The sequence below is a fragment of the Glandiceps talaboti genome, chromosome 12 (assembly GCF_964340395.1).
Source record: "Glandiceps talaboti chromosome 12, keGlaTala1.1, whole genome shotgun sequence".
Taxonomy (NCBI): Eukaryota; Metazoa; Hemichordata; class Enteropneusta; family Spengelidae; genus Glandiceps; species Glandiceps talaboti.
This window is the reverse complement of record NC_135560.1, coordinates 14,577,556-14,600,029: the sequence shown is the minus strand read 5'-3', so window position 1 is coordinate 14,600,029 and position 22,474 is coordinate 14,577,556. Positions and strand designations below refer to the sequence as shown.

General features: G+C 36.8%; 3 protein-coding genes across 4 annotated transcripts in view; 2 read left to right on the top strand and 1 right to left on the bottom strand.

The window, feature by feature from the left end:
• Positions 1–21,202, top strand: part of LOC144443383 (dolichyl-diphosphooligosaccharide--protein glycosyltransferase subunit KCP2-like) — a 466,884-nt gene extending 445,682 nt beyond the window's left edge. Inside the window, exons 1-5 of one of the 2 annotated variants that reach the window (XM_078132850.1) lie at positions 16,186–16,219; positions 17,595–17,749; positions 18,011–18,074; positions 19,927–19,993; positions 20,992–21,202. In XM_078132850.1, coding sequence (XP_077988976.1) covers positions 16,216–16,219; positions 17,595–17,749; positions 18,011–18,074; positions 19,927–19,993; positions 20,992–21,100 — 399 coding nt within the window. In that variant the 5' untranslated portion in view covers positions 16,186–16,215 and the 3' untranslated portion in view covers positions 21,101–21,202. Of the gene's footprint in view, positions 1–16,185; positions 16,220–17,594; positions 17,750–18,010; positions 18,075–19,926; positions 19,994–20,991 lie in introns of those variants that run through there. The other variant, XM_078132849.1, reaches the window with a different exon arrangement.
• On the bottom strand, positions 1,750–6,175 carry LOC144443574 (somatostatin receptor type 2-like). Its single transcript, XM_078133111.1, has 4 exons — positions 6,089–6,175; positions 5,110–5,140; positions 3,378–4,030; positions 1,750–1,932 (listed from the first exon to the last, which is right to left on the bottom strand). Exons 1-4 carry the CDS (start codon positions 6,173–6,175, stop codon positions 1,750–1,752), a joined length of 954 nt encoding a protein of 317 aa, XP_077989237.1.
• LOC144443573 (receptor-type tyrosine-protein phosphatase F-like) lies at positions 7,589–14,594 on the top strand. Its single transcript, XM_078133110.1, has 4 exons — positions 7,589–7,789; positions 10,792–11,088; positions 12,239–12,637; positions 13,785–14,594. The coding sequence occupies exons 1-4, from the start codon at positions 7,708–7,710 to the stop codon at positions 13,949–13,951; spliced, it is 945 nt and encodes a 314-aa protein (XP_077989236.1). The 5' UTR covers positions 7,589–7,707; the 3' UTR covers positions 13,952–14,594.
• Positions 21,203–22,474: the final 1,272 nt, after the last annotated feature.

Here is a 22,474-nt window from a genome sequence, read left to right as displayed (position 1 = left end):
TGCACCCCTTTAACTTGAAGATCCGAAAGACGATGGTAAATGTTATGTAGGCTTGCCGTATGTATGTCATAGTTGGGAAGAGGAAAGATTATCTTCTAGTGGATATCCACTGATGCCAACAACAGATGAAGTCCCACTTATACACTTTTGGGCGTGCATTCTCACATGCTGCACTGCCATTGGAAATATGACAAAAACTAACAGCTAACGCCTTCAAAAAGAACCTAAAGACATATCTGTTCTCCAGAGCATTCTAACTGTACAGCTTCTCTGTATACTCTTCATCGTAGTGGAAATTGGCGCTTTATAAATTTACTGATTGATTGATTGATACACTGAAAATGTCACTGTTGATATGCGATGTACGACATGCGAAGATATAGAAATCATCCAACAGCTTTGAACTTTGGACTCTATACATGAATAACACTCCACATCATTTTATTACGACTTCAATATTCTGAACAATTAAACAGGTAATCAGCTAGGGTACCGTAATTGGTCGATAATTTATAAGATGGGATTAGCTGATGTACTGTTAATAACATTTAACATTAAATCCAATTAGTGTGACGACACAGCTGAGTCGTAAATGTAATTATTCAGAAACACCTTCAAAAAAGCTAGGCGACGTTATCTTGGCAATAAAATGTACTACCAAACCAGAGTGACTATAGACTCTGAGTTTCAATCAGGCGGCCTGGTGTTTTTTCACATCTCACGCAACAGTTTTTGTTTAGATTACACAAACACAATACAGGTACTGATAGCGTATTCACATACAAATGTTATATTTTATCTCATTGGAAACACAAACAAACTGTTTTCTGTGTTTGAATCGTCCTTGTCTCATCAATCTGTGAAGTTGATTTGTGTTCGGAGTTAGATAAAATGTAACATTTTTTTATGATTTCGCGCTATCAGTGTTTATAATTTTGTTTTAACAAAAAAAAAAGATTCTGAGAGACATGAAAAACCGTGATCGTGCAGCCTATTTGAACCTCTATAGTCACCCCGGTGTGGTAGTAACACTGTGTCGTCTAATTGAAACTCTATAGCCACTCTGGTGTGGTAGTAACACTGTGTCGTCTAATTGAAACTCTATAGTCACTTCGGTGTGGTAGTAACACCGTGTCGTATAATTGAAACTCTATAGTCACTCTGTTGCGGTAGTAACATGACTCATGATTACTGATCCGGCCCGTGACATACAATGTAATTAACAGAAATATACGTGCATACATTGTGAGAGGAATCACCTGCAAGTTAAGTGACACCTACTCTAAACATACTCCGTGAACAAGGAAAACTACTATTAAAAGGCAAACTTTGAGCGTTTTACACTTGTTGTAAAATTGATGTCATGTCATTGCTTCTCCTAAGTACATATACAATTATGACCGATATTTAATGATTAATAAAATGTCCTTTACAATCGAGTTCACTAAGGAGTACACACTATAAAGGTCTCCAGTCTCGCCTCAAGTCACAAATACAATACAAGCCGTATTGTTATAATTTATTTACGCCACGATTGTACAGGTCGTATATTAATAATACTACCCTGCAAGCAGAGGAACCGATCGAATGTGAATACCATACATAATACATGAATTATAAAGACAACAAAAAAGCGGGAAACACGTTTAGAGTGGCTCAAATACACGATTCGCAGCTATTACGGAATTCATATATGATGCGTGAAATACATGTGATATCTTCTCGTCCTCCCAAAGTCGAACGTGACTTTCATTGACTTTTCAGTGACGGTGACAAAGCAACGGTACTAAAATCCTCCATGGTTTGAAGCCACCTTTGATTGCCCATAAATTTAACAAAAACCATGAATGTAATACTAATCATTAATGTATTACATTTATCGTTTTCATTACATTTATGGGCGATACAGCCCTCGATAGCTGAGAAGCGTGCCTGGTAATTAAGACAGAATATACAGAGTTTGTATACAACCCGCGAAAAAACACCGGTGCGTTTGCTTGCTTGTTGTAAGTACTGAGAAAGAGAGAAGGTTCACGCAAAGACATACAATGTAATTAGTGCCGGTGTATCTAATCAAATTGTAAAAGTTCTTTTCCACATACCGTGCACAGACCATTAAACGAACTATCAAGATCAGTGGACTTGATGATGACAAGGTTTCATGTTGAGATAAACACAATAAAAATAACAGAGAACAATCTCTTTAATACACAGTGCCTGCTCCTTATTTTGTTAATGATGTAAACAGTTCATACTACAGTATAAACTACTTTTACAATAGACACATGGTAGACTTGGTAGAATTGTTCATTGTTCATGTTGTAGGACAGACTCCGCTAGTCTCTGTCTCTGTCTCTGTCTCTCAGTCAGTCAGTCAATCTGCCTGTCTGTCTGTCTAACTCTGTCTGTCTGTCTGTCTGTCTGTCTCTGTCTGTCTCTCTGTGACTCTGTCTGTCCCTCTCTCTCTCTCTCTCTCTCTCTCTCTCTCTCTCTCTCTCTCTCTCTCTCTCTCTCTCTCTCTCTCTCTCTCTCTCTCTCTCTCTCTCTCTCTCTCTCTCTCTCTCTCTCTCTCTCTCTCTCTCCACTCTGTCAATGAAATATACGGAAGTCTGTGATAGAACAATACATTACACCACACCACTGAGTACTACTGTTGCATATTATACTGACTTCCACAGACATAAAGAAATAGATACCTACGTATACATATATAAATCAAACGCACATCCGTTGTTTTTGTAACAGTTATATTTTGTTTTTACCTAATGTTGCCTTGGCATAAAGTCTTTCCTTGGCTCGCTTCATTTAAGCAAACGCACTGGTGTTTTTTTGCGAGTTGTAATAGATAGATTTTAAAGCTATAATATCTTATAAAAGAACATGTTCTGTGTTTTAGGGTTTTTGTTCTACTCGCCACTATGTGGAAATCATTAAAGTTTACAAACTAAGACATGCATCAATACTTTCATCTCAATTGACATTTTCGGGGTTTAATTACTTTCTTTTGTACTTCTGGTCGATATTCTACGGAATATAGATGTAAGGGTTTCACCGGTAACGATAGAGGAATGGTAACTGCGTCTTTTGGTCGAGGATGATGCTCTCCTCTTACGATTACTAATATTTACTGACGAATGAGGGCGCTGCTTATGTCGACAACACTGTTCCATGAGATTCTTCCGAAAATTATGTCCACCGTACGCATACACCAGCGGATTTATACAAGTGTTGGCGTAACTTAGACAGGTACTGAACAAAAAGAATACAACGAACGAGTATGTCGAGTTGTGGTCGTTTATCCTACCGGTAGTGAGTAGTAGATGGACGATCCAAAATGGGCACCAACATATCACAAACACTACTACTGCTACGAGTACCATTAGTGTGATGCGGCCAGCACGGAAGTTTCTTTTGTTTTTGTTGATTCTTTTGCTATGAAGATGCACACGTTTAGCTTGGGTTATTTTCTTGATGACACTTAAATAGCAGAACGTTATGATAATGAGCGGTAAACAAAAGCCAATGATAAAACTGTAGATGGTAAAAACATAGTGAATGTGAATATTCGCCGGAGAAACTATCTCACAAAATACTAGTGTGTCTAGGAAAGGACTTGTGGTTGCATACAACCAGAGTGGTAAAGTAGCTAAAGCTGACATAACCCACAGCGATGCGCACACAATCCGAGCGTTTCTTACTGTCCGAAGGTTCCTAGATTTCAACGTATGCACAAGTGCCAAATACCGATCAATACTTAAAGCAGTTAACGTGAACAAACCTAAAAACATGTTCATTCCATCGATGCCGTGAACGACTTTACAAGCAATCTTCCCAAATATCCAACTTCTTCCAGTGTTTCTGTAAGCTGTGAATGGTAGGGTTAACAGAAAGAAGAGATCTGCTGAGGCTAGGTTCAAAATGTAAACATTTGCCACTGTAGTCTTGTAGCAACGAACGAGAACGAAGATGATGATGCCGTTTCCTATTATTCCAGATACACATATGATGCCAAATACTGTGGGAAGAATAACTGTGAAAAGTTGCGGTGGGAACTGACTAGCCAATGCTGCTAAAACGTGCAAATCACTCAGCGCGTTTTCAGAGTTATTCCCGTTCGTCGTGTTCGGATAAATCCGACTTTCGTTCATGATGTCTGCAATCATCCTCATTAATCCCGTCACTGAATCATCCGGGCAAACAAAAGGATCAGTTTGAGAACGGTTGATGAGTTTTTCGTCGTCAATATCTGGTTCTTTCTAGGACTAACACTTGCCCCGGATAACGCTGGTTATGAATCACCCGTAGCTTCCGTCTCCACTTTTAAACATCATCCAACACACGAATCAACATCATTAAATTGTCAGTCGAAAGCCAAAAGTCATCATTATACTCTGCCAAAACATGCCAAAATCCTTGACATCGATGCAAATAGGTCTGCTTTGTTTACATTTGAAGTTGGGGGTCAATTTACCGTACTTGTGTACAAGTGAGGAGATGTGTTAAAAACCGAACGACAATAATATTTAGCTATCTATTGATGTTAATTTATCACATACTCTTAAAAATAGCACAGAATGTTTGTACAAGATGTGGTTTATTCATCATTTTATTGGTGATCCGAAAGACGAATTTCGAATGTATCTAATAATTCAGTGTATATATCAATGATTCCCTTGGAAACCAAGTAATCACGTGATTGTTGTTCTATTTCACAACCGGTAATTAATCATAAATGCAACGAATCATTGAATTATTTAATTTCATCACACGAAACCAATACAGTGATTAATGGAATTATTAGTTTAGGTTGTTGATACAAAAAGGTGAACATCTGGAATTTTAGATTTTCTTTCCTCAAATATAAACATGTGTCTAAATGTAATTTTTCTAGCTCTAATATCACTTTTTTGCTTTGTAACATATACAACTGTCTGATGAGAACTACCCTGGATTCAATATATTTCAGTAATTCAAATAGCATGAATATATACATATATATATATATATATATATATATATATATATATATATATATATATATATATATATATATATATATATATATATATACATATAGTTCGATATAAAGTAAACATAATCACCAAATACCAAACAGAGAGTGTCTCCCCTGTGGCGTATTCTAGAGGTAACTGATTTCCCCCTAGATAGAAGGGGAGTTCAAGAAATGGTGTCAAGTAATATGAATTATTAACGAAAATGCGACTGTTTTGTGATTTATTCCTGAGAGGAAATGTGTTCAAATAACTGTCTTACTGTGTACGCGTAATAATGATATATATATGCTCTTAATCAAACAATGCCTCACCCAGTTGAATAATTATGTCGTATAAATCAAGATGTAGAGCTACGTGTTCACTCCGTGGGCAGACACCCAAAACTTTCAAGTACGAATGCAACTCGTGGTTTAAAAGATGTAAGCCTGGACGATCGCACAATGTCACACAAGCTCAGTAAGCGAACTTCGTTCGTTTAGGGAGAGGGGAGGGGTCTGGCGTCTGCACTGCATTTTTGCAGTTGTAATCAAATTTCGACGGAAATCTACTGAGATGTTGATAAGTTGATAAAAATTTACTTATAATGTGAGATATATATCATGTGGTGCTGGTTTTCTGGTAGTATTTTAATGTGTTTACGTGTTTTACATCAATTTTATGTGACCGCTTCAGTTTTCATCATAGTTTACATCATAAAAGTTTGATGTCACACTTGTGAACGTTAGTTTAGGGGGAGGAGCAGGGGTTTTTGACCTAAATGAACGATGTTCGTTTGAATGTTGAGCTTGTGTGACATAGTGCGATCGTCCCTAAGTTAAACAAACTCTAGACTAGGACATTGTGTTTTTCATCGATTTTTGTTTTGTTTTGTTTAAGTTTCAAAGTTTGCGACCTGCAGCGACAATTTTCAACTTTCGAGGATGTTTGATTGTTTAGTACTGATTCAGAATGCCTCACATACACACTATCATATGATCAAGTTTCACCACAGACACATGTGAATATATATTAATATTCTATTCCATCATAACACAAAATAATGGAAGAGAACGTAAACATTGAGCCACAATTACGTTTACAGTAACAATAACAATAGAAACAGAATCCTTTTGACTCATGCCTTCGATAACATCAAAATCATCTTCTTGTGTCATTAGCATAATTACAAATTTTTAACATGTAGCGTTTTCCAGGACATCTCAGTATAATACTAAATTATATCACAAAAATTCCTGAATACAAGGTTTGCCTTCTGTCAATACCTTAAAATAATTTTTCATTTTTATTAATTTTTTTTTAAACTATCCATCACTCACGTTTAGATTAATATGGAAGGTAGAATAATAAAAAGAACAATCAACGTTACATTATGCACCTGCTTATAATTATTTGTAGTGGTTTTGTAGTCGTAAATACTTTAGCCGTAACACCTTAATGATATTTGCGGGCTGTAAACAGACAAACGTCCGCACATTTTGAAACCGAACTTGCCGACCATTTCACGCAATGAGAGGTGTTGGCGTCATTCTAAAAGAGTCGGTCCCCCCCCCCCCCATTCACTATTAAAAATAAATAATTAATCATATTTATGTAGTTATTGTAAATCTATTACCATTAGAGGCTCTTAACATCAAATTGACGAATTCAGCTGTCGATTACGTGAAATGAAGAAAAAAAGAAAAAAGTTGAATATCTGTAATGCCAATTGGAATTCAATTTGTTGTTATGTTTGAATATACCCTCCTTCCATCTCCCCCACCAGCCCCTACCACCACCATTACCACCACCATCACCACCACCATCGACCATCAACACCACCATAACCAACCCACACTACCACCACAACCACCACCACCATCGACCATCAACACCACCATAACCAACATCAACACCTCCACAACCATAACCAACCCACACTACCACCATCACCACTATCAACACCACCATTACAACCATCACCACCAGCACTCTGCTCTAATGTCAGTTGAAACTATGCTTCAACCCATTGGATAAAAACCCTTGCATGCACAAATTTTCTCACGTGACACTTACAATTCGATGAGTATTTCGGCCAAAGAATCGTGGTTTGTTTTTTTACTAATGACCGTTATATGTTATCAGTCAACTTTCAGTCTAATAACAGAACTTTACTCTGCATTGTGCAATCTTCTAAGCTCGCCTTAAGACTTGTTACAAACGGACAAACACTACTTAGTTGAAGACTGTCAGCAGATAGTAATCATCGTAAAGTTGTGTTGTAACCAAACATATATTCTATACACGTATACTATATTACATTAACACGATGCACACAAGCAATGTACGACATAGAACATGAAAACATTATACACCATTTCTGCAGTTTCCTGTCACAAGATAGTTTAGCCGCCAAATTTCTCAACGTATACATGTTTATACAAAACCAACAATCGCTGGAACTAATCACAGTACACACAGCATGGTCATTTGCATTATTTCGTTATCCATGTCCATCATAGCAACATTGCAGTCTTTGGCCGGGTTACAGACTTGCTCACATGATATGTACAGAGAACAGCACACTGGTGGCACAATCTAGTGTGATTTGCATGTCAGTGTGGTACGTGTAGTGACAGATTACATTTGCACCGACTAGGGACAAGGAAAATAGCCTGCAAAGCTAAATAGACTGGATACGTCATTTTGAGAGAGAATGTCGCACAAGAAAGTTACCAAACTACTGCTGCGTCCACTTTCTGTAGTAGTGTTAATGTGTGTCTTTAGTCGGAGCCAAGGTAAGTCCAGTTAAACGTACTTTGAATCACTTTTGTAAGGATAGTATGATATGTTTACAGAACTACGGAATTTCTGTTTTGCCTGCCGTACATGCATCTGAATATATGTCCCTATTACGCTTTGTCACATCTAACAAAGATCGCTTAGTTTGTAGGAACTAATCAAATGCAAAGTTTCTTTTGGAAGTTATTTCGTTGAATTTATTATATCATGAATGCGATGGCTGATTCACAGTGCAACCAGAGAACCCTGAATGTTAAGTCGATACAACAAGCAGTGCCATTATGTTACTCCACAACCATGATTTATTTTTATTTAACATTGAACAAGCCACCGTCGGATTTTGATACCGTGCATATATCACTGTCGGGACCGGGGATTGTGTTGTCACTCGCGTTTTGACAGCCTTTGACGGAAACTCTTCGAATAGCTTCATATGTACATTTTAGTTCAAAGTTACATGTATGCATGGAGCATTTAATGCTAGAAGAGCGTATGGTAGTAACTTGTGTATTCAAAAATTTGAAATTGGCACAGCTTATTCGTAACTTTCATGTCAGTATCGTTGCATGCATGACGTATTCACCAGATCAAGGAATCAAAATGTGATAGTATAATATTTAAAAAAATATTGAAAAGTATAACATTTACATTTTGAAATGCAACATAAATTTTCAACATTTTTGGGTAAGTCGATCGGGTGACGTGGGTAAGTTCGTCACGCTTTTGTTTGAAACAAACACATTAATATATTCGTGTGATGAATTGCCGACCTCCACCTTTCAACACGATTACTGGCAGTTTTCGTTTAATTAGTAAAACAAAATGACGAAATCAACTCTTGAATCATACAGGAGCTATTTTAATTCTAACAAGTTTTAAATCGAAGTTGTCGTTACATTGCAAACAATGGTTTCAAAGGTAGCCCGAGGTTCAAAACTGTTAGAACAAAATTAAAGAAATGTATCGAGAAAGCGCTGCGAAGTCAATCATCTCCTACTATATAAATCGTTTCCTAAATAGTTCAGTATCCGCTTTACTCGACAGGTACCGATTTTTGCATCTTTTTGTCTCCGAGCACGGCGACGACACACCACTAATTAAAAATACCAGAAACTGTAGCAAGAGAGGTTGAAAATCTAACTTCCCTGAAGTTATCCGAATGAAATCGACACTCAAAACGGCGGAATAACTACCGTTATACACATAATGCTTTTTTGATCACAAACGTTAAAGGACATTGTACAAGTAATGACAATTGAAGCTTGGATAAACATAGTGTACAAGCAGTATTGTATGGTTAAGATCCCCATATGCTTGGTTTAGGATTTAGGTAATGTGCCGTTGGTGAGCATTATTAACCATTATGGACAATCACAACCAAAGAATTCCATTGAAAACAACCATGAGGGCTCTCCAGCTTTGATACCATTTTGCCACGGGGAAATTATAATACCAAACTGGACTCGTGACCTCATAGAATTAAAGCTCTTGATGAAGGGTTAATAACTTCAGACATGGCCAGATGTGTGAATTTATATCGCGTAGTCGCTACTACAACACCCTACCCTAATTTCAACTCAATTCTTTGTTGCTTCACAAAGTCAATATTTAACATTTTGATGCTAACACAATTGGTATGAGTTCCGCCTTGGGCTAGGACAATATAAGAACGTGTCCCGTAACATAATTTGAACACGTCGGGAGTTTTTTCTGTCAATGTGTACAACTGTTCGCATAATTGGGCCGACGACAGATTTAATTTGCGTATAAAACGTATGAACTTTATTGGTCTAAAGTACACACAGCATGTCTAATCAATCAAGGGAACGGTTAATATTGTGAAATTTGGACTCTTTGAGGTGAATACAGAGTTATGATCTATAAATATCTACTGTTCTGGTTATGTGGTGTGTGTGTCAATGTAACCTCACCAGATCTGCTTTCGGTGAGTTTATTCATACTGAGATCTGCACATCGAGAGAAACTTGATATTAATTACATAATTACATTATTTCACTCCGTGTACATGTCTCACCTTTTTATTTGTTTGAATGAGTCATAGCTTCGTATAAATGACCACTCTATTGTATGTATTTATTTATCTAGTTATATATTTTATCTATTTATTTATTTATTTATTTATTTATCATTTATTAATTGGAAATTTAACTATCATTTATCTTTTATTTAACTTGAAAATGTAACCTATCCATTCAAACTAGTTTGTACAATTCGTGTCGTGGTTAACCCCTAACTACAATAAAAGCCACCTCCCCAACCCCCGCACACAAACACACACACACACACACACACACACACACACACACACACACACGCATACACACACACACACGCTCGCACGCGCACACAAACACACACACACACACACACACACACACCTCCACCGTATTAAATTGAAAGCCCTTACACGACTGACACAAGGTATCTCTTGTACATGCCAAACGGAATAGTTCACTGCGTGTTGTGTTTTTGGCCATACCATACGTTTAAATGGTAAATTAATAGCATCCCCAATTACACTCTTAGAAAAATGTCAAAACCTAATAGAGCCGGACAGGGGACCTATCTGTTTTCTAAAAGTTTCAGATGTTTGTATCTCCTCGTAGCATTGGGAGGAAGTAACATCGAGGTATTAAATCTAAATTTAAACCTTCTACCATGTGTGCAAATAGCAGTCGATTTCACTTACTTTTAGAAATTGACGTCGACACAAAAATAATACTTGGAATACATCTTGGATTGAATATCGACAAACAAAATACGTGGTACTATAAACAAATTCGGACAAACAGTCACATCAGACACCTTGCTTCGTATCTGTAGATTTGTATTTAAATCACTGGCTTTACCAACTTCAAGCATTGTCAATACATTGCTGTCATTGCTCATTCGTGTCACCCTTACTATAGATAGATAAAAGTAGAGCATAAAACTGAATAATGAATAGTACTTAATAGTTATACTTCTTTATCAACAGAACCAGTGCTACCATCACCTACCAACGTGAGTGCGACAACAATAGATTCGACATCCATCGATGTGACCTGGACTCCAGTTGCAGACAGTCGTGTTGTTGGTTACACTGTAAAGTGTGGAATAGATGGACAAATTGACAATTCATGTACACAAGAAGTTGATGGTATTGATACATCCCAAACTATTCTCACTGGACTGAAACCTCATACAGAGTATTTAATTTTCGTTCATTCTCGGACCTCATCAGGAGAATTGAGTTTTTCCCCTGGGAGTACCATCGTTACAACTGACGAGGATGGTGAGGAAAGTCAATGATCATCATTAGCTTTAGATGTCTGTGATCCTTCATTCATTTTTCCCCTTCCATTTCCATCTTTATTTTCTTCTTTATTGTCACAGGGAAGAAGTTCAGCGTCATATATTTCCGAATTCTCACTTTTGTCTTTTCTATGGAATGAATTTCTATCCGAATGAGTCACTTTCATATGTGTCAAATACTAATCCAACTGTTTTCTTTCGCTTTCTTTATCCGACGTTCATCAAAGCAAAACCTCCTCTCCATTGTCTGTGATGCATTATGTAGCATTTTAATGCTCATATGTAATGTGTTGAAAATACAGAACAAACAATCGAATATCCAGCCTGGAATGGAATTAGGGGAGGGTCATATTTGTCATTGACTCGTCGTATTATCTAACTTTCATTATTTGTGTGATTGTTGACATCCCACCGCTGCCACCATTGACAAATCTCACTGCTGACACATCCCACAATTAACTGTCACCATATACCAGACAACTAACATATCATTCAAATTGCTGCTGACAACCATGCATTGAATCAGTGGTTAGTTGTGGTTTGAGGAGAGGGGTGGGTCCCATATGAGTGCATGGGAACAGGGTTGCAAGATATAAAGTTGTTGATTACAGTGACCTCAGTACTGACAACCTTGGTATAGTGCGCCGATTTAGTCTTTTGGAGTTCTGACCTTTAGCTCTGCATATTAGATCCAAACATGGGAATCAAAATTAATGTGGTACGTTCTCACAGATTCACTCTGGTGATAGTACAGGTGGTAGTAGTGGGAAACAACCCATTCAGCGGTAGGATCCGGAGTCCTTACTATAATTGATTCTGGTGGTCTTTCACGCCTTTTCACGTCTGACTGCATTTTAATGTATGTTTTAAAAATATCTTAACAGGGGAGATCAGAGGGTCATTGAGTAAGGGCTATTTTTTACAAACCAGAATTGGGGGGAGGGGCATATTATTACGCAACAGACCAGGCTTGAACTCCCTCCCGCGCAATTGCTGAAGACTCCCTCAGATTCGGAGACCCATCCCATCTTCAATTCAGCTTTAGGCTTGGATTCAAAGCCAGAATATATATATTCGCTGTTAGTCATATTAGTTCCCCTCTATAAGTATTTCGTTATTCTTTTTTGTAGTACCAAGTTCACCCCCACAAGACTTCAATGCAGAATCCAAATCTACGTCTACCATCCTAGTTAGTTGGTTAGAGGTACTTGAAGACGACAAGAATGGAGATATCCTTGGCTACCGTGTTTCATACAGAAAACAAGAAGAAAGTGATTACAACACCTTGGATGTAGAAGGGGAAGAAAATCTACAGGAAATTATTACTGGATTGCAAGCAGATACTGCATATGTATTCGCAGTTCTTGCATACACTTCGGTGGGGGACGGACCACTGAGTGATGACGTACTTGAAAGGACATGGGCGCTTCCAACTACGACAACAATACCAACAACAACAACTGAGACAAACTTGATTTCTACATCGTTATCGACAACAATACAGGCATCGTTTTCGACTCAACAGACGGGTAAGAATGTAACATTAGAAGTGGCTTGCGATTATGTTTTTTCATTTGCTTGATACTTTGTAAATTGGTTATTTTACCACAGGCCAATGTATGCGCATGCATGGGGATGGGGGAGAGGTACTAGTTAATTTTGGGCAATGTCTAGGGAAGGTTCAATGTTAGTAGCGCCCACGCACTAAACTTCTGAAAAAAATACCGCTTGCGATTATGTTTTTTTCATCTGCTTGATACTTTGCAAATTGGTTATTTTTACCACAGGCCAATGCATGCATGGGGGTCGGGGATGGGGCAGTTAATTTGGGGCAATGTCTAGGGAAGGTTCAATATTAGTAGCGCCCACGCAGTAAACTTCTGAAAAAAATACCGCCCCCCCCCCCCCCCCCCATGTTGCTATGTCAACGGACTCATCAGCACAGTATCTGGTCCAATTGCAACGACCCTGCAAAATCCATGACACATGTTGAGTGCGGGTTCGATATCAGGATCAATCGATTCGGAACTATTCTGAGGAGAGAACCCAAGGAAAATTACTTGAAGTTACTTCCCGAGAAGAATTCAGATGATGGATGTATGGATGGATGGATGGATGGGTAACGTTGGTTAGGTGTGTGGGTTGATGCGTGTACAGACAGACGGACGGATGGATGATGGATGCAAGGACGGGCGGGTGGATGGATGGATGGATGGATGGATGGATGGATGGGTGGGTGGATGGATGGAAGGGTGGATGGGTGGTGGGTGGGAGGACGGACGGACAGACAGGTTGATAGACGAACGAACGAACGAACGAATGAACGAATGAGTGAATGGATGAATGAATGAATGGATGAATGACTCGATGGATGGACGAATGAATGAATGAATGAATGAATGAATGAATGAATGAATGAATGAATGAATGAATGAATGAATGAATGAATGAATGAATGAATGAATGAATGAATACTGTAAGGTGGATGGATGACCTATCTGTTAGTTTGCTCAAAGGCACGCATATATGAACTTTATGTTAACACAGTTTAATATCCGTAACTTTCCACTTTTTAAGAGAATTTAATCATGTCATGTCATGTCATGTCATGTCATGTCATGTCAAGTCAACCCAAGTCATGTCTGTCTGATTTGAATAATATGTGGTACTTTACAGGTGTTGAAGAAACTGAGCCTGACCCTGGTAGCAATACGACGATAACTACTGAAATAGCAATAACCGTTGGGTGTGCATTCGCTGTGGTTACAGCAACAGTTGCCGCGATAATAGTGTACAGATGTCTTATTAAGAACAAGAAGAATTTAGTCTCTCCGTCTGTGTAACCTGATATGAGCTATTGAATGACACAACCATGCCTTGCATGTAATGTCGATCGTCTGAACAATGGATTACCATGGTTACATGTATTCAGCAGCTCTGCTACTGACTCTGAACACTTGTTTGTGATTGGATGCTATCGTGCGTTTTATTTTGCCGCGTACGTGCTAGTCTATGTCTCGGTTACCCAGCCTCTCGCCGCTGGGGGCTCTGCCTACCAGACAACCCCAAACACTGGACACCTATTAACAGGAATTATTCGGTGGCCTATGATTGATAACAGATTGGCCTTCTGACATATCGCCCTTCATTCTAGAAAGGAGTACTTAAAGCAACATCAGAAATATGACAAACATTTACAACGGTAATTGTACATATGTTATTAAGTGATCATACCAGTTCGATGAATTCGACAAGATTTCTTTAAATTCTTTTGAAATAGAAGGCAAACTCAATAATTGTATAAAGATGGGATTCCAAACCGTGATTCATTAGTTTTAGAATGTCATGGAGACTTAAGATGTAAACGTCACAAGCCTTAATAGCTTAATATTCTCAAGAGACGTGTAACGGAAAAATTATATGATTTCGTTGGATAAAACCAGGGTAAATTCTAAAATGTGTAAAAAAAAAAATATATAGATATTCAATACAGACATTACAATGTGATTCTGACGCTAATAGTACAATGTGTTTATATACACGATCGTTTCTTAAATGCAAACACACACAACGTGTGTGTGTGTGTGTGTGTGTGTATGTGTGTGTGTACGTGTGTGTGTACATAATGTATATATGTAGTACATGTATGTATGTATGTATGTATGTATGTATGTATGTATGTATGTATGTATGTATGTATGTATGTATGTATGTATGTATGTATGCATGCATGCATGCATGTATGTATGTATGTATGTATGTATGTATGTGTATGTATGTATGTATGTATGTATGTAATACTATGTAGGTAGGGAGGTAGGTAGGTAGGGAGGTAAGTAGGTGCCTGGCGTATATGTGTTTTTTCATTAAGTTTCACAAGGTTATTCGTTTACTGTGATTATAGTATTATTTTACAGTTTTTCTGACTAAAATTTACAGTCTATAAACTGCACGGACCTTCCCCCGTACGACTAGTTGGAGGTTGGAGGTTGGAACAGTACGTCGAAAATACAGGAGTACAACATTTAATATACATTTCTAACCAAAATATTTCAAAGAGACTGAGCTCCTCTTGTAAAATTATGCTCTTGTCTTTGAATGATATGAATATTATGTTTTGCCTGCTGTCTGTCGTGATACTGGTTGCTATGTTACTGTATTTATGTGTGTATATAGTTTATTCACTTGGACTCATGTAGTTGGTAGTAGTTTTTATCTGTTTTATAGTTTTTCGATAGGGAACTTGCAATCCAGACTGAGCATATGCTTAGACGCAAAGGACTATGGGGATTATCTGTGGTTATTGCGATACCTAATCTGGAGCTACCAATGAAAAAAACCTCCCACAATGGTCAGGGTAACTATGAATTGATCATTCATGGTTACAAACAATGTAACATTATTGTTTACAATACAAATTCATTAGTATTTATTATCACATTTCCCATGATGCAACATTCAACGTGGCGGGTTTGCAAGTTCCCCATTCCTATAAATCTGAAGTGTTTGATTGTACATGTGTGTACGTGACAGTCCATTCAAGTGGATTGAACCGGTTCATATTTATTGTTGTTTCTGATTTGTGATAGGTGGTTTTGCGTCGAATTATGTTCCCAGTTTCTCATACAAATCAATACACCAGTCTTTTAGGAGAGTGTAGAGAAGCTCGACTAGGTTCATCTGAAAACTTTAATATTTTAAATAACTTGTAATATGTTTGAATTTTTTGTTTTGCTTTGTTTTTCTTCAATAAAAGTATGGTTCAAAACAATCAATTTTGTCTATTATACGTGCATGTATTTCCATACCAGTGGTTCGACCAACTCTTATAGCAAACGACATTTTTACGTTTCAATACATTCCCAAACAAGTGATAAAATCTATCTGCTTATTATTCTCTCTATTTCATATTTCATCAATGTATTTTTCTTTTTTTACTTGATTTTACTTTATTTTTGGCATGAGGAAAAATATTTTTTTTAAACAAAAAAGGTGAGCAAAACAAAAGACGCACACCTTCATGGCCGGTGGTGGCGCTTCTCTTGGGCTACCATTGGTGGATTGCAGATTTGACCCATGCCGTGACCTTTCCTCTTGAGAACGCAAAATGGGTAAGCGAGCCATTGTTTTCCGGTTTTGAAAATGACTCAGAAACGAACATTTAATGCCACGATTTCTAGATTTAACAATAATTAACGGTTCTTTTCAGCTTTATTTGTAGTGAGCATCGATAACTGTCGATCATAGTAGTGCAATATTCCGTTTAATGCGTTTGTTGCAGTTTGCTACGTGGCAAAATGGAGTTCACCTTCAAACAAGTACCACAATCAGCGTAGCGTGCTTGGAGCTCTAATTATCAATTACATACAGTACCAACGAGAGCTGCTTGCGTACATTCACTACGATATTAATCGACTGAACGCCATCTGCATTTTATGAATGCGAAGATAATCCTTGTTGGCCCTATTTCAGAAATATTTTTACTGTAATTATAGTTACCAGATGGTACTGTTGGCAGTAGTACTTCCGCAAAAGAAACACGTTTTTTTGGTATTTTCATCAAAATAGTTCAAACAGTAAAAATTGTTATGAAATGTATATTAAACATAAGTAGTAAACCCAAGACGATGTAATTAGCAATATAGCTAAATATAGCACCAGCATGTACATCCTGTTTGCGTCGAGCTGGTGGCAACTATGATCTAGCCACTATCTCATTAATACATGTACTACGACTGGAGCATGTACACCTTATTAACAAAATGACAGTGTAATGCCGTAAGCACAGACAACTCAGTAATGTCATTAAGTACATCCATGTTACAACATACATCTACAACTTACAACCCTAGCCTAACATCGTGATATATTTCTTTTCGTTTGAACATTTCATTAACGATAATTTCTGCTACATTTCCCCAATCATAGTGTTCATTTTGTAGTACACCATAGACTGTAACCATGGCAACATAGTCATGGATCAGACTCTTTAATAGTCTCCACTCCTGTACCCATGGATATTAATGGGGCACCAATGTTATTTACAATCTATTTGCCGTCAGACACAAAATGTCGTGCTAAATATATACTACTTGTAATAATACATACGTGTAGTATTGCTAAATGTACAATCCATGCAGCCATGGAAGAGAAATAGACTCAAAATTCTAGTAAAACTTACATTGTTTGTGAAATAATAGTTTTGTTGATTATTGAGTAATTTTCCAGTTTGCATCCAAGAAAAGTCACTTCCCGATCTTGCCGAAAAAGGGGTGTGTTTGTGGGGTTGCATTTTTAGAACCCTAAATGTTTATGGTTACTGTAGCCTTTAGTATCATCACTAAAAGCAGAAGAAAATATTGTATTAATTGTTATCAAAAATGGCAAATTGTTGCTAATTTCAGATGTTAACAAAACTATTATTTGATTGTCGTGTCACCTTGTGGTACTGAAGAGGTTAGCATTTTGTTTTGTTTTTGTTTACAGCTGCCTCCAGTTCTGTGTCAATGTTACTAGCCAGCACCTTAACAGTGCTGCTGTTTGCTGGTATGCAGATGTACAAAACCCAACTAGCTTCATCAGAGTGGATGACTGTACTTGGAGGCTTCCTTGGCTCAAACCTTTTTATACTGATTTTAACTGTATCCTTTACTAAAGTATATTTGAACTTTGACCCCAGACCAGTCAAAGGCCATGTTTACTGCTCTTGTATCATGAAATTGACAAATTGTTTTTTGAGTTCTCAGTCGTAAAGTGTACAGTATTTGTGATACACATGTAAGCATGTGTATCACAAGATTTCAGCCAGATGCGTTCATGTATATGTAGGTATGCATAAAGTGTGTACATGCACCCAGTACATCAGTAGGTTTGTGCTCTTTTGCCTTAACATTGACCTACAGGCAGTAAACAACTTTGAATATGTTGCCTTTGGAAGAGGATTCCAAGCCAGGCTTTTTCCCGAAGGTAAATGTAATTGTATATCACATGCATGTAACTGCATCACTACATAACTATATATATGATTTTAGTGATGACTGAAGTTTGTCAAGTGGCAACAACACATGCATGCATTCATAGATATATACATAAATACGTACGTGAGGATGCATGTCAAAACCACAGGATGGAGTGTTTCAAGTGTTTTTTGTTGCCCCCCCCCCCCAATCAAATCTTAAGAATAGTAAAATGAATTATGAAGATGGTCACAAACTTGCCTTGCAACTAACAACAACAAAATGACAGTCTATTGTAAAAGTAACAACAGTGTTGTAAATAGTAAAGTGTATAAGCTTTCAAAAAATAGACACAATTATAGCAAAGCACACAATATTACTTATAATTGGTCAAGGCCACACTGAGGCATCAACAGTTAATCAAATAGATGAGCATACAAAAACAAAACAATAATGTGCATAGCAACCATATCCACACCCCTAGCATCATCCAATTGCCAGTGTTTGTTGTGAAGATAACAATAGTGAGGGGCAGTTAGTGCTGTGGATAAGCAGTTGATACCTAACATGTGTGTTTACCAACTATGCCTATGCCCAAAATACAACTTGCAAAAAAAATACTGATATGATGGCTTGCGATTACAGTACACAGGAATGAGATGGGGTTCATGCAAAGACATACAATGAAATTAGTGCCAGCATTAACATCGCTGGAGCTCAGATCTCACCACTCTGTGTACCGATAGAACACTACATGTTGTAACATGGAGTATGACTGTTATTGTTACATTATAACTTCCACAGACATACACAAAGTGATAAGAGCATTGCGTGAACCTACATCTAAGGCAGCACTGTTGCTTTGTATCAGTTGTAATGTTGTTTATATGTATTTTGTCGTGCCACAAAGTCTTTCCTTAGCTCATTTCATTCCAGCAAATGCACACACTGGTTGTAACAGTAGCCAAACAACAGTGTCTTTAGTCAGTATCTAAATGACATCGTACCAATTAAAACATTCCAGATAATTACATAATTTTGAATTCTTACACAAACTATGCAGTTGTATTACAGTGCCATTGGCACTAATTTTTTTTTTTTTTGAAACTCAATGCAAAGGATAAAATGTCATCAGTTTCAGTCAATCAGGATATAACAAATGGCATTTCAGTTCATAAATTTAACAAACAAACAGCAGTTTATGTATAATTACAACTAGTCAAACAAACATTACAGTTTAGTGAATTGTTAAACCATTTGATTCATTGACCAAACCTCAGAGTTTTGCAAACAACTATTTCAGTTTTTAAATTTTAATGAATTTTTACATTATCAATCAACTTCATTTCTTGTTGATTTATTGTCAAGACTGTCTTGTAAAGCATAGAATTATTAAATTTATGGCCCACTTTGTCATGAAATTTTGACATTTTAAAATTGAACATTTCTGAAAAATGTGCTTGTAGATACAGAGACACTCGTTTGTGATTTATCATGCTTAGTCAGGCTTCAAACACACACAGTGAAGCCAAAAAAAACCATACAGAAACAGGCAACATAAAGCCATCCTACCTGACATTTCTAAAGATGACTTGCATTTAGTATAATCATATTTGGCTCATTGTAACATCCGGGTCAAATTTACAGAATATGGCAACAATATCACTTATCCAAGTTATCATGACATACATTACTCTAACAATACAGTAACTTTAATGCTTTTTAGCCGATAGCTGTCTTGCACCTGTGTGGCACATGTTTTTTTCCCCAAAATAATACAGGAAATATGTAAATCACATTTTGGTTTTGAATTTGAAATATTAATTGAAATGTTAACCCATTATTTCTGTTTGTTTGAACAGTTGTCGCATGTTTGGTTCTGGCCATGTTTGCTTCATCTTTGGTGCACAGAGTATGTGTAACAACATGGTGAGTCTCCTTATTCAGAAAAAAATATATATCATTTGATTTTGAAATAAATGTATCATACTGTGTTAGAAATTTAGCTGATTTTAAAAGTTTAGTTAAAAATAGCAGAATGCTGAAAATATATATGTCTTAGAGTGATAAATTTTGCTGCATATCAAATTGCACCTGTAGTTCTGTAAAGCTGGATGACTTTTGCAAAATACTTATTTTCGCTTCTTTCACTGCTACAAATATAAGTAGCGAATAAAATGCTTTCTTGTATATGAACACAATGTACCAGTCTGATTATGAGTAAAATTTAAGCCTTCGAGAAATATAACTGAAAACAGTAAAATCTCAAAATTGTATAGTATTATTAAAACTATCCATTTACAGTATTCTGTTTCCTGATAGAAGCATATGAAACCATTACTTGCTATATGTAAAGAACTCAATTGACAAATTTAATATTTAGACATACCATACAAATGATTCCATTACATAATTTAGTATACTATATACAGTATACTAAAATGTCAAGGGGATGCCAAACATGTGTTTCCCCCTCTGGCCATGTTAATAACATCTGATGACGGTTTTTATGCCATATGAAAGCCATGCATTGATCTTAAGTAGAATACATTGCAAAAATTTCACAAAAACTCAGGCCCGTTATCATCATTTCATTGCAATCAAGGAAAAAAATGAGGGTAACCTTACATGCCATTCTCGCAAACCAGAAGTGTTGTTTCTTCCTCGACACTCCGAAATAACCTCTTGGATGATGCCATAAAAGAGGGTGATGACGCCAGGCTTAACTTGCCTATATGCTGTATTTAGTTTTGAACCCTTGAATGACTGCACATTCTATCAGACAGCTTGAGTTGCATACGATATGGCATTATCGATATTTCATCATTCTTTTAAATATTAAATATAATAATAATGTAGGATATTAAAATTAATATTCATTTCCTTACCTGTACATTTTGTGCTTATTTTTCCTTTCTTCATTGCAGTGCCATCTTTTCAATTGTTGCCCTGTATTACATCAACAAAATTTCCAGCACGAAGTATGCCCCACCTGTGACTGCTACTCCACAACAGTCCAGCAAGAAAAGAAAGTGAAGATGTGATCAAAAAAGTTATCATTCCTTGTTAATTTTACTTATACGACAATGAGATATATCGACCATGGTTTTGAAAAAAATAAAGCTTTCAAATTTCAAATCTAATAAGTCTGTGGTTGTTTTATGTATGCGTTTAAATTATTTTGTCCTGTCTGTGGAAAATCATTGTCAGAAATTGAATGGCACTTGTAAGTAAATACTGTAAGGCCAGAAAATCTAATTTATCATAATTATCTCATGATGCACAAGTGCCGGTGGAGTATTCTTGTGATATCACAGCTGCCGACATCAAATCATTGACTAACGGAACCTGTTACAAACAGGGAAAGTATTCACTGAATTGGATTAATAACACTTGGCAGAGCATGTTGGAAATACAGAGACTTGTATTACATTTCATAATTTGTTGAGAACAGTTGTATGGCCTTTTAACATAATAGTTCACATTCGCAAACAAATATGAAGTTCCCCCGGTAGACATAAAGAAGCCATAAGACTTCTTTTCAAACCACACAATGTAATACATTAGTATCTGCTGTTCCAACATGCTGCTGTGCCAAGTGTTATTAATCCAATTAATTTCTTTACTTTCCCTGTTTGTAACAGGTTCTGTTCGTCAGTGCTTCGTTGTGGGCAGTTGTGCTTGTGTGTTCACTGTTGTTGTACTTCCACTGCAGCATAAAAACACTGCTAGCTTGACTGCAAATACCCCGAATAACCAGGTGATCACATTTCATATTTTGTGAAATTTATGGGTTGAATCGAAATTATGTACACAAATTTTGCAAAAGTACATGTATCTGATGATCCTTCTGAATTTAACAAATATCTACCCTTCACCCGTGTTCTTTTCAGTAGATAATGTGTGGTGTATTGTATGATTTGTTTCACTATTAGTGTACATCATTCATGCGTAATGTAATGAATATATGTTTGACTCTACCGAACAATGCAGGTTTTCCCCTGGTATTCCGGCTTCTTCCTGAACTAACACAACCTAAGGAGCCTGCAAATGGACTAGCTCTCGTTGGTTATACTGGAAATAAAAAAATATATATATCTAAAAATCTGTAAATGTCTAACAACAACAAAAATATCATCTTTCTAAACACACCACATATTCATTTCTTATTATTAATCCTCTTTCTATCGGGGTATTTGTTTGTACACGAAAGACTACAAGTTGGGAAATACCTGCATTTCTTGGGGTTTTTCTCAGGCTCTGTATGCTCAGACATAAAGTATATTAACTATCAGACAAAGTTGAATCAACTACATCATACACGTCTTGTCGTCTGCTGACTGTAGTAAATCCTAGTGACCTTTGACATTGTGGTCAGGTGACCAATCAGCTGTTCCAACCAAGCCTGTT

Bases quoted from the DNA above. Each gene is read 5' to 3' on its own strand.
- LOC144443574 (XM_078133111.1), bottom strand. From the start codon at position 6,175: ATGCTAATGACACAAGAAGATGATTTTGATGTTATCGAAGGCATGAGT. The intron at 4,031-5,109 runs GTATTTGGTGAT...AACTTTTCACAG, and splicing joins GGGGAGACACTCTCTGTTTG to TTATTCTTCCCACAGTATTT. The intron at 1,933-3,377 runs GTACTCGTAGCA...CTTAATTACCAG, and splicing joins CTGGCCGCATCACACTAATG to GCACGCTTCTCAGCTATCGA.
- LOC144443573 (XM_078133110.1), top strand. From the start codon at position 7,708: ATGTCGCACAAGAAAGTTACCAAACTACTGCTGCGTCCACTTTCTGTA. The intron at 7,790-10,791 runs GTAAGTCCAGTT...CTTTATCAACAG, and splicing joins TGTCTTTAGTCGGAGCCAAG to AACCAGTGCTACCATCACCT. The intron at 12,638-13,784 runs GTAAGAATGTAA...GGTACTTTACAG, and splicing joins GTTTTCGACTCAACAGACGG to GTGTTGAAGAAACTGAGCCT.